Here is a 15,489-nt window from a genome sequence, read left to right as displayed (position 1 = left end):
TCCCTCCTGCTTTAACAACAGCATATTGCAGGAAATTTTAAAAATATCTATATTACTACAATTTTATATTTTTTAAAATTATACTCCACATGTATTCTGTAGCCTAAGTTGAAATTTAATATATACTATCAAATAACCAGATGCAAGACTCAAAGAATACATGAGGGAGGACAAACATTACATTCATACTTGAATTTGGAAGAAGTCTAAGGAGATCAATATCCATCAAAAGAGGGCAAATGTAGTATGCAGAAATAATATTCCACAAACCACAAAACTAGTTTTATTATAAAAAATGCATATGCTCTGTATGTGAGGCATATAAAATGACACAGTCAGTAGAATTGACTATGCTCTATTTTAGTGAATACTTATTTTATTGCTGTCTTACTGAATTTCTGATTTTTATTGTTGTTGTTGTTCCTTCATTTATTTTCTCCATTTGGAGATATCATTTCCAATAACACATTAGGAAGTAGAGCCTACTGCTTTGCAGTAACTTTGGTAATGCCTTGTAAAGGAGCCAGGATAAGAACACTCTATGAAAATTACATGGCTACCATTACTACACCTTGATCTAGAAAATCAGGGATTTGTTCAGTGTTAGTGGGAAAACATAGGACAGAAAATCTTTTCCATCTGACTACTAATTGAATTCAATTAGATAAACAATCATTTCACTTCCATGTGCTAGGCATGAAAGACATAGGCAGTAAGCTTAATAAAAGAAAGATGCGCTCACTTACTAATTTGACTCGATGGCCAGGAGTGGCACTGATTTCCCATGTGCATTCCTTCCTGCTTGGGTACTTGTCTGGCCAGTTGGGACTGGTGATGAAGCCACTTGGACTGTGGATCTTCTGTTCACACTCAGCTGTACCAATAATGATAATATCAATCAGTGTGGAATTCTAGCCCAGAATTGGGCCAGCAAGAAAGCAGGCTATTTAGCCACTATCCTGCTGAAAAATTTTCTTGAATACAACAAATCATTACTCTAGTCTCTGTTACCATATCCACCAGCTTTGGCACACATGTTGCTGAGCATAATCAAGCAATGCTTGTTTTCTTGCTCACATGAAATTAAGAGTTTACAACGAATTAGACAAATGCCTAAAAGAAAATAAACTATTTTAAACTGCTGGATCAGTAAGCTCAGATTTTAACGGAGCAACATATTAGGTTGGTGCAAAAGTCATTGCGTTTTTTTGCAATTATTTTTAACTTTTTAAACCGCAATGACTTTTGCACCGACCTAATACATTGACAATCAACGATATCAACACTTGATATGTGCAAAATATTTAGTGCAATGCCACACAAAAATCAATGCCATTTCAATTCATTTTTTATATTAACAGAAACATCATTTACAGCTAATTAATGCCATTGAGCTACTTTATGAATTATTTACATTTTCTCTCTCCCTTAGTTAAAATATACACTTCAATACCTAAACTAAAATTTTAGCTGCTAAAATAAAACACTAATCTCATCAAAGTGAAATGAAGCACTAAGGGGAAAAATAATGGGACAGCTACGAGCCATGGTGATAGCTTCTGAACTAATTTCAAAGACTATTTCATTCAGTTGATGTGAAATTTCTTTTAGCTATTTTTTACGATTAAAATAACTTCATCTTAAAGAGGACCGTTCCACATGTTAATATCAAACTGCAAAAATATTGAATATCCTCAGGCTGTGTCCATTCTATATAATTTATGAAGCAACACCCTACATATCCTACTTTAGACTGTGAATTATTTGTTATGTATTGTGTATCCCATTCTAAAACACCATACATTCTCTGAAATTTTGCAAGAACCCTCTTTGGGGAAATTCTTTACTAAATGGACAAAACACCTGTTATACTGCAGAGCTGCACAATAAGGGTAAGACGCTGACAGTAATGTGCTGTTGTCACATTCCTTACTACTAAACCTTTATCTTAAACTTGCTAGGTGTCCATAGGGAGGTTTGTATTTGTAACAGAGGAATACAAAAAGCTCCTTTTTAACAATATAGGATCATGTAACAAGACAATAGCCTTAAAGTCTGGATCCTGTCTTGACAAGGGTTTTCTAAATCCCACGATCCCTTTCCTTGCCTTTCCATATGAAATGTGGAGTCTCCAAAATCTGGCAAAGAGTTTATGAGACAAAGCCAAGAGGCTCGCTGCTGAATTGTGAAAGGTGCCCATACAGCAGAAGAGGTAAAAAGGAAATCCATCCCCTTTACCGGCAATAAAAATGAATTTGATTGGGGGTACCTGGATATAGTTCTATCTAAAAGGAAGTTTCCTATAAAATCCTTTCTTGAAAATATTTACTGTAATAAATGGAGACTTAGGATATCAACATGCTACCTGGGAGCCATGAGTTACACACAAACTCTGCAAAAGCTGTCTCTTTTTCTCTGAATTACCTTCCAAATCTGCAAAATAACTGAGCCTATTCCCCAGCTTGTTGATTTCACAGAATACCAAGTTACAAGTATCAGAGTGGGTCTATGCTCATATATGAAAGTAAAAAGAGACAAAAATCCTGCTTGCATATGATTCTGGGCAATGTCAATAGTTCAATGAAAACAGAAAAAACCCTGTCCCGTGACCATATTTGAATGGAACTAAATGGAAAAAGGGTCAATTCAGAATACTCTGTACTATTTGAAAGTGCATACAAAGGGTTGCTTTCTGTGGTATTACTCTGCTACTTACCAATCTACATGTGCTAATGACTCAAGTTATAAAATTTGCCTTAGTAATTCTTTCAAAATAGGCATAAATCCAAGTTAAGTATTAAATTCAGGAGCAGACCCTCAAAGGAAGAAATAAGTATTTACTATTTACTATTTACAAATTACTACTTCTTGTTCCCATCTAGCTCATATGGGCTAAGGAGATTAAGATCATTGTTTTTATAAAATCTTGGAATATTATAAGGTCTGGGGGCCAAACACTGGTGGGCTACTGTTGTGCTACAAGTATGATTCCCCCCCCCCCAAGACCAAGACTTAAACCTTTAAATGGCACAGTCTTTATCTACCATTTCCAAATGTCTTTCCTCTGGCAGGCATTTGAGTTTGACACTCTTGGTATTTAAAATGGCATCACTCATGTAGCACACAGATGAAATATTTTGGGGAGGGAAATTAAGCCACATGCAAAACATTTAGCAAAAATTTAAACATGAAGACTATTATAAGGTCTGTTCTATAAAGTCCTGGGGATAATGTGGTGCTTTTCTGGCTGCCAGATGGCATCATAGCAGGGCCTGTTGTACAAAATTATCCTAATGCTGCCCATGTGTGAAGTGCAGAAACTTTAGGTAATGTGAAGTTTCCAGTAGTGTGCCTTGGATCTTTGAACACTGCACATATTGTTTTTTTTGAAATTTGAACCATCAACCATGACATCACTCATTGATATGAGTAACTCTACCCAGAGGTAGTGCTTTACCCAAACTGCTTGAAATTCTAGATGTTATCAGTAAAAGAACACTCCTTCCATACCTTCCTTGCAGTCGTGTTTATTTTCATGCAGCACAAATCCATTGCGGCACTGACACATGTAACTTCCCATTGTGTTCACACATTCGTGTTGACATCCGCCATTATCCTTAGAGCATTCATCCTTGTCTAGCAAAGAGATAACCCCATAGTTTAGTAAGTAGCTTTAAAAACAAAACATATCAAAGGAGAGTCATTTAGTTGTGGTTAACACTTGTAAAGGGTAAAGTACCTCACAGCATTCCTTGTTCCTAACATAAAATAAAACAAAACAAAACAAACAAAACATTGATAGTGTCCTTGTTTCACCCAGTCCTTATTTAGCTTGGTGCCTTGTGCCAAATATTGAGTTTCTAAGACCATTTGTGCTAGGATGAGAACTGGATGACCCTTTCACTTCTGGAGTAGAAATTTTGAGTAGAAAAGAAGAACAAATCTTTTGCCAACTATTCTTAAACATGTATTGCCAATTAAAAAAAATTAAAATTGTGAACAGTTTGAATAAATGCAAAAAAAAGACATTAATGTAGAGGGAAATCCTTCAATATATTAACCATGGCATTTAGACAGAAGCTATGCAAGTTTCCAAGATCTGTGTGTAATCACTTTTCAAAACTCAGTTAGTATAACTACTATAGCTGATTTTCCCCCATTAATATTGCAGTTATGCTAAGCATTAAAGAATTTGGACATTTCATGATATCCTAAGACAGAAAAAAAAGCATCGTTAGACTATTCCAAAGAAGAAAGTTAATTTTATATATTCTAAACAAATCTACTCCAGCAGACCAGTTTATTAATAAGTAATTCCCTAAAAGGGCTTTTAATGCACTAGGAGCAAAGGTTAGCATAGGAAATATGAGCTTTAAGAAATAGCCAACAAAGTCACTAACAGGAACCAGAGCCAAACTAGATTAGCAGGCTATCAATCCAGAAAGAGGCATCAGCCATCATATTATGTCACTCAGCTTTCATTCCACGGCTGGCTTGTCTATTAAAATCAAAACTGGCAGATTGCTCATGACACATATATGATGACATATCACTCAGCTTTTCATCACTCTGACAGCAGAGAACCAAAGGACACAAGACAGTCCTATCAGAGGTTAGACCGAATTCATAAGTCATAATGTCAACTGATTTTTCCACTGGGAATTTGTGAGCTCACGGAGGCACACAAATAGCAGATGCTATATTCACTTTTTTATCAAATCACTATCCACTCTATGGAGCTAGATTTAGGAAAGACATTTTTTTCAAAGAATCTGATAGTAATTTTTAAGGATACATCTATTTTTCCCCTTTTGGAGACCGGTTACGTGGCATAGTACACACATGCTTCTGGAATATATTCATGCACTGGCAACATCAGAATATTCCAAATACATACAGGCACGCTCAAAGTCCTAAAGAACATATCAGAATCAATATATATGTGATTTATATGTTCCCTACCTATCTTTAACAGTTCCATTACATTTCTATACTTACTGTGGAGACTGAAAAAAAACACACAAAATATGTAGAATAAAGAAAATTCTCTAGCATCAAACACCAAAATATTTAAGAAATTAGAAGCCAATAATTAGCCTTGTACAATTAATTTTAGAGAAATTTATAATAATTTGGAAGCCCTGTTTCCTTATTTGTATCACTAGTGAAAATTATAGTTTATGAGTTATTAATGACCTATGCAGAGTGGATGACCTATGCAGATAAGATGATAAACCATACCATCTACCACCATGGTGGCAGTGGCCTACATTTTCTAATTCAGACAATCAAGCAGTAAATGATTTAAATTTATTATTTTAATGCATCTTTCCAGAGGCTCTTAAGATGCTTCAGAAAAAATACTCTTTCATGAGTGGATGTAGAAATACATTTCATCTTTGTTAAATGGAATACATGGAAAGAGCCAATTCAAAATTTTCTGGTGCCAGTATAACTCACTCTGAAATAGACACATTTTTTTTTTTCCATGAAAATGTTTGTATAATGATTGTTTGCTGTACTTAAAACCTGACAGAGTGAATTTTAGTTGTACTACAGGTCAAACAGACTTTGGAGAGTTGGTTGAAAATTTAACAACTGTTAGCAAAGTAGTTTAGAGAAAATTTGCCCACATTTGCTATTGACGGTCAACAGTTGCTGTGTCAAACCTATGATAGCAGGGGCTGCTGAATCATCCTAGTATCTGGATCTGTTTGCATTTCCATACATGAAAGATATAAAAATATTAAAATACAAACATAAACACAAGTTATTATTGCTGAGTTTTTAAATCCATTGTCATTCCATAATGAAAACAATTCAAATACATAAACTATTTCTAACATTTAAATTTTGTTTTATTGGAAATATCAAGCCACTAGGTTATATTACTAAGAATAATTGTTTTCTTTATATTTGATAGATCATAATCTGACCTGTGGTGATGTTAACTAAAGAGAAACAAAGTTGAAAGTGAAACTAATAGTTGAGTGGTAGTTTTTTGTAGCCAATTACTCATATTTCTGTTGTGCTGGAAAAATAATTTTAAAATAATGTTTAGAGGAGGAAAAGGAGAGCGGAGAGGAAGTAGAAGAAAAAGAAGATTAAAAAAAAAGATTTTATATAATCATTATTGTCTAAGTATCTATTATTTTTCAGTTTCCCAGTTGATTGGTGCTTCCTGCCTTCACCCCCACATCTAATGCTAACATAATCCATGTCACGTGAAAATTAACAGTTATCAAATACACTACTAGAATATATGTATAGGTTAATCTAAAGTTTAGCTAAAATTCAAAACTGGACTAATCAAAATAGTAACTAAAAACCCCAGAGGGAAGTTATCATGCCCAGCAAAGTAGCATATAAAACTGTGCCTCCATGAATCAAATAGTCATTTAAAAAAAGAAAATTTCAGTAAACATTGGAATACTCAAAATTATCCAGATGTTTTACATCTTGCTGACAAAGCAATTTAACTTAATACTTTAAGTTGTCTAAGGAGTAGTGAACACAGGGTGGTCATTTTAAATAACAGATGATTAAATAGAAGTAAATAAACTATTCTAATGAATATTAGAATGCAATTTCAGATTATCTATCTTGATGAGAAATAACATCATAAAAGACAAATTCCACAAATATAATCTAGACTTCTTATGTATGAAAGGTCATCAAACCAGGGGATAAAAGCTATTAGCAAACATGATTATCTTTCACTTTCTCTTTCTTCTATTAGGACACAAACTACAAATATTTTGAACAATGAAAATCCAAAGGAGAGAAGGGGGGAAGATGCAGAGTTTTAAATATTTCTCAGAGTGTCTGCATAACAAATTTGATAATTGAGAATTCTATCAATAATTCATTTGCAATTTTCTAGCATTTTTATACTGTAGGCACACATGTTTTTGAATAGTTTTTATTAGTGAGAGAAATAAATGTTTTGTTCAGTAGAAATAAAAACATTTATTTTCTGCAGATGGAAATTAGCCTCCTTCATTGGATTAGACAGATCTGCTTTCCATTCCTTCATGTTAGATGATGGAAAGGTCCATTATTAGGGACAAAAGGAGGTGGCATTTTCCCATCAGAGGCCACACAGTGTCTCTGAGAATATCAGAGGCCATCAGTCTATGAATAATACATATTAGATGGAACTGAAGTGGCAACCTGTATTGAGTTCTTGCAAGATTTAGAAATAAAAATATTCTCTTTGCAGAAAGCTTCCCTGTCTGTAGGAAAAAGAGGGTCCATGTACCAGAACAGAAGCATATATGATCAGATATACAGAAGTCACAATTGAGTCTGCACTAATACAGGGAGGCAGAATATCTATGCTCAACTCTCATTGCCTGAAGTCATTTGTTATATAATTTCTAAATAATGAATGTGACAATTGAAAATTTTAAAACACATCAATTTCCAAAAGGTGGCAGTTTTTACCTACATAAAGTCTTACAAACATTTCTTTTAAGTTTAAACCATATAACATATAAAGAAAAATAACTCTATTCTGAGTAGAACACAGGTTAACTGTGCAAATTTGTACACTTGAGTTAAATATTCATATAACATCATATAAAATTGAGTTTTGTTTTGCTATCGTATAAAGTAAGTAATCATTGTTAATTTAAAAGCAAACCTCACTCAGTCCAAGAAAATAACAGTTACATATTGTTGGACTAGATATCATCTATAAAATACCTATGCCACCATACTCTGAATTAGCTAAAAATTGAATAGACATACAATTCTAAATCATGTCCAAATAACTTTAGTAGTTCCAATATCCTTATATGCTTTGCTATCACTTCATTAAATTGCTTTTTAAATATACCTTAGAATCAGTATACATAGTATATGACACTTTGGATTTTTAGAGGCACTTGTAGATTGTCTGCTGTATACTACAATAACTTCAAAACTTTCAAGCTATAGCATTTTTCATGACTAATTTAAGATATTAAATCAGAATTTGTATGTGACATTTTCTTACTCTTATGAACATGGAAGTGACAGAAATCAATATTGATTATTCTGCTAATATGTTCTTAGAGTCATTCTGCCAGTTTCATTTCTTAGGTCTATAAAGTGCTTATTTACGTTTGAAGACTATATGCAAAACAACTAAAATCTCTATATGATTATTTGTGAAATAATTGTATTTCAGAAATAATCTATAAATATTTTATTTCACTCTACATGGTATATAAAAAATCTAAATATATTTCCTTGTCTTTTTTTTCCCCCTTGATCATCACTTCGTGGCAAGAAAACTAGAATTTACTTCTAAATAGCTGTTCTCTCCATATAGTATAGAATCACCTATTATCAAATATTGTTTCTTCTTTTTATTGAATTCCTTGATAATTGTTCTCAGAAAAATAATGTGAATAAATAGTTGAACATGTTATATTCCTCATTATGTTTTCATAAATTCATAACCACTTCTGAAATTTTTAGAACACTGGTTACAATCAGAACCATGTAAGATTAAGTCTTCTTAAAATAGCTCTTGAACTAATCAGAGACAGTTTTGGGGGCGCAGAGAAAAAACCGAGAGTGGTTAAATGGGTGTGTGGGAGGGGGTTGGGGATAAGGGGAAAGGTGAAGGGATTTGGAAGCAGCTGGTAACCACAAGATGGCCTCAGGGTTTTTTTGAAAATTAATTTGGGGAAGGTATTCTATAATGTTGTAAAGATTTTGTTGGGTATCCGATGGACATGCGTCCTATTTGGGAGACCACCTCAGGGATACTGTGGATACCTGATCATGGCATTGTACATCAGAAGCTAAACATTAATGAATGCCAACTATAATTTTATATATATAATGTGATGGTTCAGTGTGAGGTCGGAGGGATAGTGGATGGGGGGAGGGGGGTTCACAGTATGAGGGATATAAATGATGAACGTCTAAGTATTACCTTGTTTTGTACACCTGAAACTAATAAATAAATTAATTAATAAAAAAAAAAAAAAACAAAAAAAAAAAATAAAATAAAATAGCTCTTGATTAAAGGCTATGATAGAGTAACAATTATTCAATTTTCTATAATAAGATAAGTTAACTATAATAGTTAAAATTATAAAATTTAACTCAATTAAAACATATTATTATTAACTTGTACTACTATTTATTAATAAACAGATGAACTGAAAATTTTCTTCACTCTCAAATGTCAAAACGTATTAGGTAATGTTTGCAAATCTAGAATATTTGGTGTAACAGATAGGTGGCAATATGATATTTGTTTTTTTCCTAAAGTTATTTTTATATTGAAATTAGATGAAAACAGAGAAATTGAGAAACACTATAATACACCAACTCTCCACCTTAACACAAGCATTCCTGGTATTTTTATAAAGCAGCTTTCAGGTTTGCTCCCACCTACATGCTTAGCTGTATGCACAATGCACAGATAGATTTATATCTAGATTTCCATTAATATTTCATCATATACAACTTTATACACCTTGTAATCATTAAATTACATTTATCATTAAATTAATACATGATTACATATTAATACACTTCAAGCATTATTAGAACTCTAAAATATTTTCAGTAGGGGTAGAACCTATCTATGAAAATGGGTAATCTTTTGTAAATTGTGATTTTGTGAGATGATCATAATTAGAACGTTAAGTAACTTCAGTCCTTATTTGATGCCCTTTCTTGATAGTACCACAACCAGCTCTTTATTACAAATATGTTTCTATCTTCCCTTTCCCTGAGCAAATGTCTTCCTCAGGAAGTTAAATATGAAACAGATTTAATACTAATCTTGAACCACAGTGTTTTAAACATGAATCTGAACAACTGCCAAGACTTTTTAATGCATCGAAAAGAAAACACTGAAAGTTTATATTTAATGATAATTACCTTAAACTTTACAAATACTATAATAAAGAAGTGAAAACTGTATCTGCTGTTTTTCAGGTTACAAATATATTGAGTGTAGCATGTAATTAATGCTATTTGCAAAGGGCATGATCAGTTTATGGTTAAGACCAACCAAGACAAATGGGGGTTTAAATGCTTTGTGACACTGAGCAGTGTACTAACTCCTCAGCTGCTTCATCTGTCAAATGAATATGACAATGAGAATGTTACAGCCTTGTTGTGATTATTAAAAAGATAATATGTGCCTGCATGGTAAGTTTTCAAAATGGCAACTGTAATATGAATGTTTGGAGTTTAATTTCCCCTTGAACTTCATTGTTGTTCAGTGTACTTAACTACTTACATGCCATCACACAATTTAGGCTAGTCTCTATAAAAATGAAGTATTGTCACCTAGTTGATTCATAATTGCTAAATTGATAAATACTAAACACAGACACAACTTCCTAAAATGATCTGCATCTGTAAATGTGAATTATAGCAAATTAACCATTTTGTGCTTAAGCATTACCAAGGAACTCAGATTATTTTACAATTATACAGCTACATAGAGACAGGAATAAAGACTGTATTCTCATGGAGAACACAGGTGCTGTTCTAAACAGCATCTTATGTACATGCCTCCATATCTATAATAATTAAAGTAGCATGCCTTATATTTCAACAGTATTCTCCTAAAGACACAAACAAATAATCTGTCTTTATGATTTGGAAACATTTGCCTGACCAAAAATAGCAGACAGTGAATTTTAAATATTCTGGGTAACTTCAAATGTAATCCTACTTTGTCACCAATATATGTAGCATGTTCCTGTAGAAAAACTATTACCAAATAAAATATATAACTAATTTAAAGATAAAAGAATACTGAATGTCATTAATATTATGATAAAATGTATTTACTTTATAGTTTAAATTTTTAAAATAAATACTTAGGTGCCTCTAAGAAGCCTTATCTTTAACCATTGGAAACCTGAAATTTGTAAATACCTGATCTTTATAAAATAGTGAAGTCTAAGGAAGTCTTCCTTTCAGTGAAATAGGATATTAAAATTCTACTTTGAATAACATAAATCTTAAATGAATGCCTGAGAAGAATTTTTAAAAGGCAATTAAGTCTGGGGGAAGGAGGGAATGAGAACAAGTGAGCCCAGATCCATTGTATTTCAAATGGACTTTTGTGTATGACTTGGACCTCAATGGAGCTTGTGAACCATTAACTTCAATTACACTGAAACCCCAAACAAACTCTGGGCATTGTAAATCTCATTAATTTTAAACACATGGGGACTGGAATAAATGGACTTTGAATTAACTCAATCCAAATTACCTAATATTAAAACATAATTGGAATTCAGCTGCTTTAAATTGCTTGCCAGTCTGAAAGGCAGAATAGATTGCTGCACTAAGGTTTATTACAATTTTATCTATTTTTAAAATTGCACAATAATATTTTTATAAGTCTGAATTGGGATAATAAGGGAATTTCACTGATGTTTCTATAGATTTTCTTAACATTTCATAACCTGTTATCAAGTTTCAGCTCTTTAAGAGGAAAATTTTACTGTGAGTTCATTAAACTAAACATTAAAGTCCAAATATATGTGTCAACTGCTAAATATGTCTGATGATATATTATTTTTAGTATAAAATGATAATTTCCATAGTTCTAGGTCTCTTTCTGCAATCATTTCTATAATGATGAGGAAAGATAGATTTTAATATCAGCTAATAAAAATGAAAATACAATAAGAGAAATAAGAAACACGTTGCTAAATAGAAAGAATAAAAACTATGCTGCTAAAATAAGGCCACATATTCTAAAACCAAAGATAAACTATTTTGAAAATGTCTGCAAGTTTTTGGAAGCTTGGTATCATTATCCCCATCCACTGGTAAAGAGTAATATCCCCGTATGGAAATATTGTTATTATATGTTTGTGTTACTTGTACTTGCCTCAATAATATTTGATTAGCTTATATAAGATCTAAGTGTTTGACAGCTGCATTTGAACATCCTAAATCCCTTTCTTAGCATCCTAAATTTAAGTAAAAAAAATAAAATTGTTCAACCTAGGATAAATGGTCATGCATTCTATGTACCTCTGAGTTACAGCAATAGAAAAATATGAAAAACGGGTAACATACAATTTAAGCCAATCCACCTTAAAAATCCATAATATAGACATTCAGCATGTGAATACTAATACCTGAAAAGAAATGTGCTTTGAAGCCCTTCTTAGACACAGTATTGTCAGATTTGAATTCAATTCTCATATTGTTGAACTGGGATGTGATCACTTCAGGTACGTCAGCGCCACAAAATTTGCCGTGCAATTTAGACTCCGAGGAAAGGCCACTCCAAATCTCCACGTAATCATATTTGCAAACCTAAAAAAACCAGGGTTATTGTAGTCACCCGATTTGAAAGTACCAGATGATTGACACTTATTTTTGAAAAGTGTATCATGTTTTTCCCTCTTTACTTCAGGAATAGTCAAACTGAAATTAACAGGTAATGAAAAAAATCAAGAAAAGAGTCCAAACATGAGGCAGAAGCCAGGAAAGATGGATCTGAGAAGAATTTTGTTCTGAATTTCTCCATGAGTGATATATATAATCGTATGCTTGTTTATGTGATGTATTCACAGCATACATTTTTTCCCCAAAAAATACAGAGTTAAGGAGAACGGAGATAATATAAATGTATATGTATATATATTTATATGTTATTTATATATTAATATATATATTTAAATGTCTAAATTTTCAGTAGGAACTATGAAAGAACTTGTCATGTGCTCTTATTTGATGCTGACAACAATTAAAACAACCATTAGCAACAGAAATGATCCTTCTATTATAAAGATGAGAAAACTGAGGTTCAGAAATTTTGTATAACTTGTCCAAAGTTATACAAATCATACATGGCAGCATAGTGATTAATAGCATGGAGTTTGGCTGGGTCCAGACCTACCTCCCAGAAACACTTCATTCTAATCAGAACAGAACCATAAGGAACTTTCAAAATGAGACAGACACTTGGTGTATAATAAAAAGGATCCTTTACCTTTCAACCTTATCAAACTGATATTTCTTCATTTCTTTGTGTTGCTAGTTACTGTGAAGTTACTGGGTAGCATTGCTGCAGGATTGCAAACAGATAAGAATTCCACACAGTGGGATGGAAGCAGGAATTTATACTAAAATGAAGTAGACCCATTCTAATTTATCTGTAATGCACTAACACCACCAAAATGGAAGAAGCTAAGTGAATGCCAGGTAGTCTTAAGCATTTTTGTGGCTATTAGCAGATGTTTCCATATACTTTAAAGTTCTGATAGGGCACATTCTAAAGAACACATCCTGCATGAATGACCTGATTGCATAAATGTGTAATTAGCAAGTTTAACAATGCATATGATTGGACCCTGGGGCATGATCTGTACTTTGCAATATGTCAATTCAAATTACTGGTTCTTGTGATATTAATTAGGTGATAAGTTAGCAAAATGTTGCTAGGAAAAATGAAATAAGTTCTCTACTTTGATAGAACTGCAATTTGTTTAGAGAGGTCTCTGATATAGGATAGGAGAATGTTACCTAGGTGAAATTAGTTTGAGGTTGACTTTACTTTTGGATATGAATATAATGAATAAAATAATAAAGTGTTAGCTTAACTCAATATTCTATAAGCCAAGTTTTTGTTCATGCCTTTTTTAAATAGCTAAGACATCAAGCTATGAATATACACAGAATTTTCTAATAGCCTTCCACACAGCAACATCATAATAAGTTTGTAAACTTCCAAGAATAAAGATCACTACCATGAGAAACTGCTTTTGGAACATAATGCTCCATTCATTTAAAACCATCTACCCTCCTTCCTCCTGAATATAAACTTCTAACCTTCTTAGGAACATCTGTCAATTAATGAATAGAAATGTCATATCCCACAACTAATAATAGCTTGAGGGAAAACTGAGAGAGTAGAAGTCTTTTGATATAGAGTTCATACCAAACCACAGAAGGCACGGAGGTTCCCATTTTCAAAAAGCGTCATACGAAAGCTTTTCTAAAAATACTATAAAAATTATTTTCTTCATTTCAGACTTTCCCCAGTTTTTGGTATCAAATGAAAACTATGTTCCATGTGGAGAAAATATGTTAGAAATATAAATTGTAGTCTTTTGCCTCATAAAACTTACACACGATGTAAAGAAGATCTCAAAATGTCCATTGAGCTCTATCTATAATTCTACATTTCACTGAAATATGTAAGTTCATCACACTTCAGACTTTAATTTCCTTTAAGGAAACACAAAAGTCAGCAACTTCTTTTTACCTCAAGTCATTAGTAAGAGATTTAAAAACGCACAGAAGCACCTTTCAAATGAATGATTTCACTTGTTTAAATGTGGTTACCTAACAGAAAACTGTACTGAAGTAAGCTTCTGTAAAAGATAGCATCAACTAAATCCATCTTTTATTGAGTTTAAAGCATTAATCTTTCCTTATTTGTGAACAATGAGCACATTAATAATAAACTACTTATATAAAAATATACCTATTTCTGTAAGCAAAATATATCAGGTTCTCCCAAATGAATATTTTTGTTAAGTCTCAACCGGTAGATTTTTTTTTTTTCTAGAAAAGTCTATGTGACATGAAGCTGACCTTATTTTTTCATGGTTATTTAATAAATAGAAAAATGCTGTATATTAATATACTAAGTAAAATCTCCCTCAGAGTAATTTTCAGTCTCCCAGAAACAGTTGAAAATATAATCCAATGTCAACAGGAATTACAAGCAGTTGCAGAAATGAGCAGTAGAGCAAAGAAAGACTATAATGTCTATACTATTGTACTACTGAAATTCTTCCGTTCTCTCCCTTCCTTCCTTACTCCATCCTTCCTTCATTCTTTCCTTCCTTCCTTCCTTTTCTATTTTTAGTTTACCAGCTTCTCTTCAGGGATTCCCAAAACACGATAGAAAAAAATTATACTTATTATTCACTTACTTCATTGCCTTCCAATTCAAAAAACTCAAACTTCATAGAAATCCTGTACTGGGTTGGTGCAACCACTTGCCACACACAGTTTTTATTAGGAGGGTACTCCTTGGGCCAGCCTGGAGTGGTTATGGTACCATTCAGTTTGGTAAGAAGTCCTCCACAAGCCGCTAAAAGGAAAAGAAATGGAAAAGGTTTTCCTTTAACAAAGTCATCCCCTTCTTAGCACCTTCCCATTTTTAACCAAACATCTCAGCATTAAATTTCAACTATCTTCCAGATTTTTCCAAATCTATACAGTTGTAATCTCTGGGTTCCTTAAGTCTCTGGTACAACTATTTTAATAAACTAATCCCATTTATAAATTGTTACTTTGTAGCTTTGGAGTCAAGCAAATTATGGCTGTACCACAACATTTTAGATTACTTTCAAGTTGGGTGAGTAATATAAAGAAAACTGGGTGTCAGTTTTCTTGTCTTTTAATTGGGTATAATAATTTCTATACCATATGATTATTATGAGAACTAATGAAAAGATACGTGTAAAGCACAATGTAGTCTGATACAGT

At 32.5% G+C, this 15,489-nt stretch overlaps 1 protein-coding gene across 1 annotated transcript in view; it reads right to left on the bottom strand.

Annotated features, from left to right (window-relative positions):
* Positions 1-15,489, bottom strand: part of TLL1 (tolloid like 1) — a 172,072-nt gene that overhangs the window by 17,698 nt on the left and 138,885 nt on the right. The window contains exons 15-18 of the mRNA XM_081075802.1: positions 14,931-15,091; positions 12,120-12,300; positions 3,511-3,636; positions 747-874 (exon numbers count right to left, since the gene is read on the bottom strand). Of these exons, the coding sequence (XP_080931928.1) occupies positions 747-874; positions 3,511-3,636; positions 12,120-12,300; positions 14,931-15,091 (596 nt within the window). The remainder of the gene's footprint in view (positions 1-746; positions 875-3,510; positions 3,637-12,119; positions 12,301-14,930; positions 15,092-15,489) is intronic.

Source organism: Rhinolophus hipposideros (genome assembly GCF_964194185.1).
Source record: "Rhinolophus hipposideros genome assembly, chromosome: 16".
NCBI classification, from domain to species: Eukaryota; Metazoa; Chordata; class Mammalia; order Chiroptera; family Rhinolophidae; genus Rhinolophus; species Rhinolophus hipposideros.
Note: the sequence above shows the minus strand (reverse complement) of the source record. Positions and strands in the feature narration are given on the sequence as shown.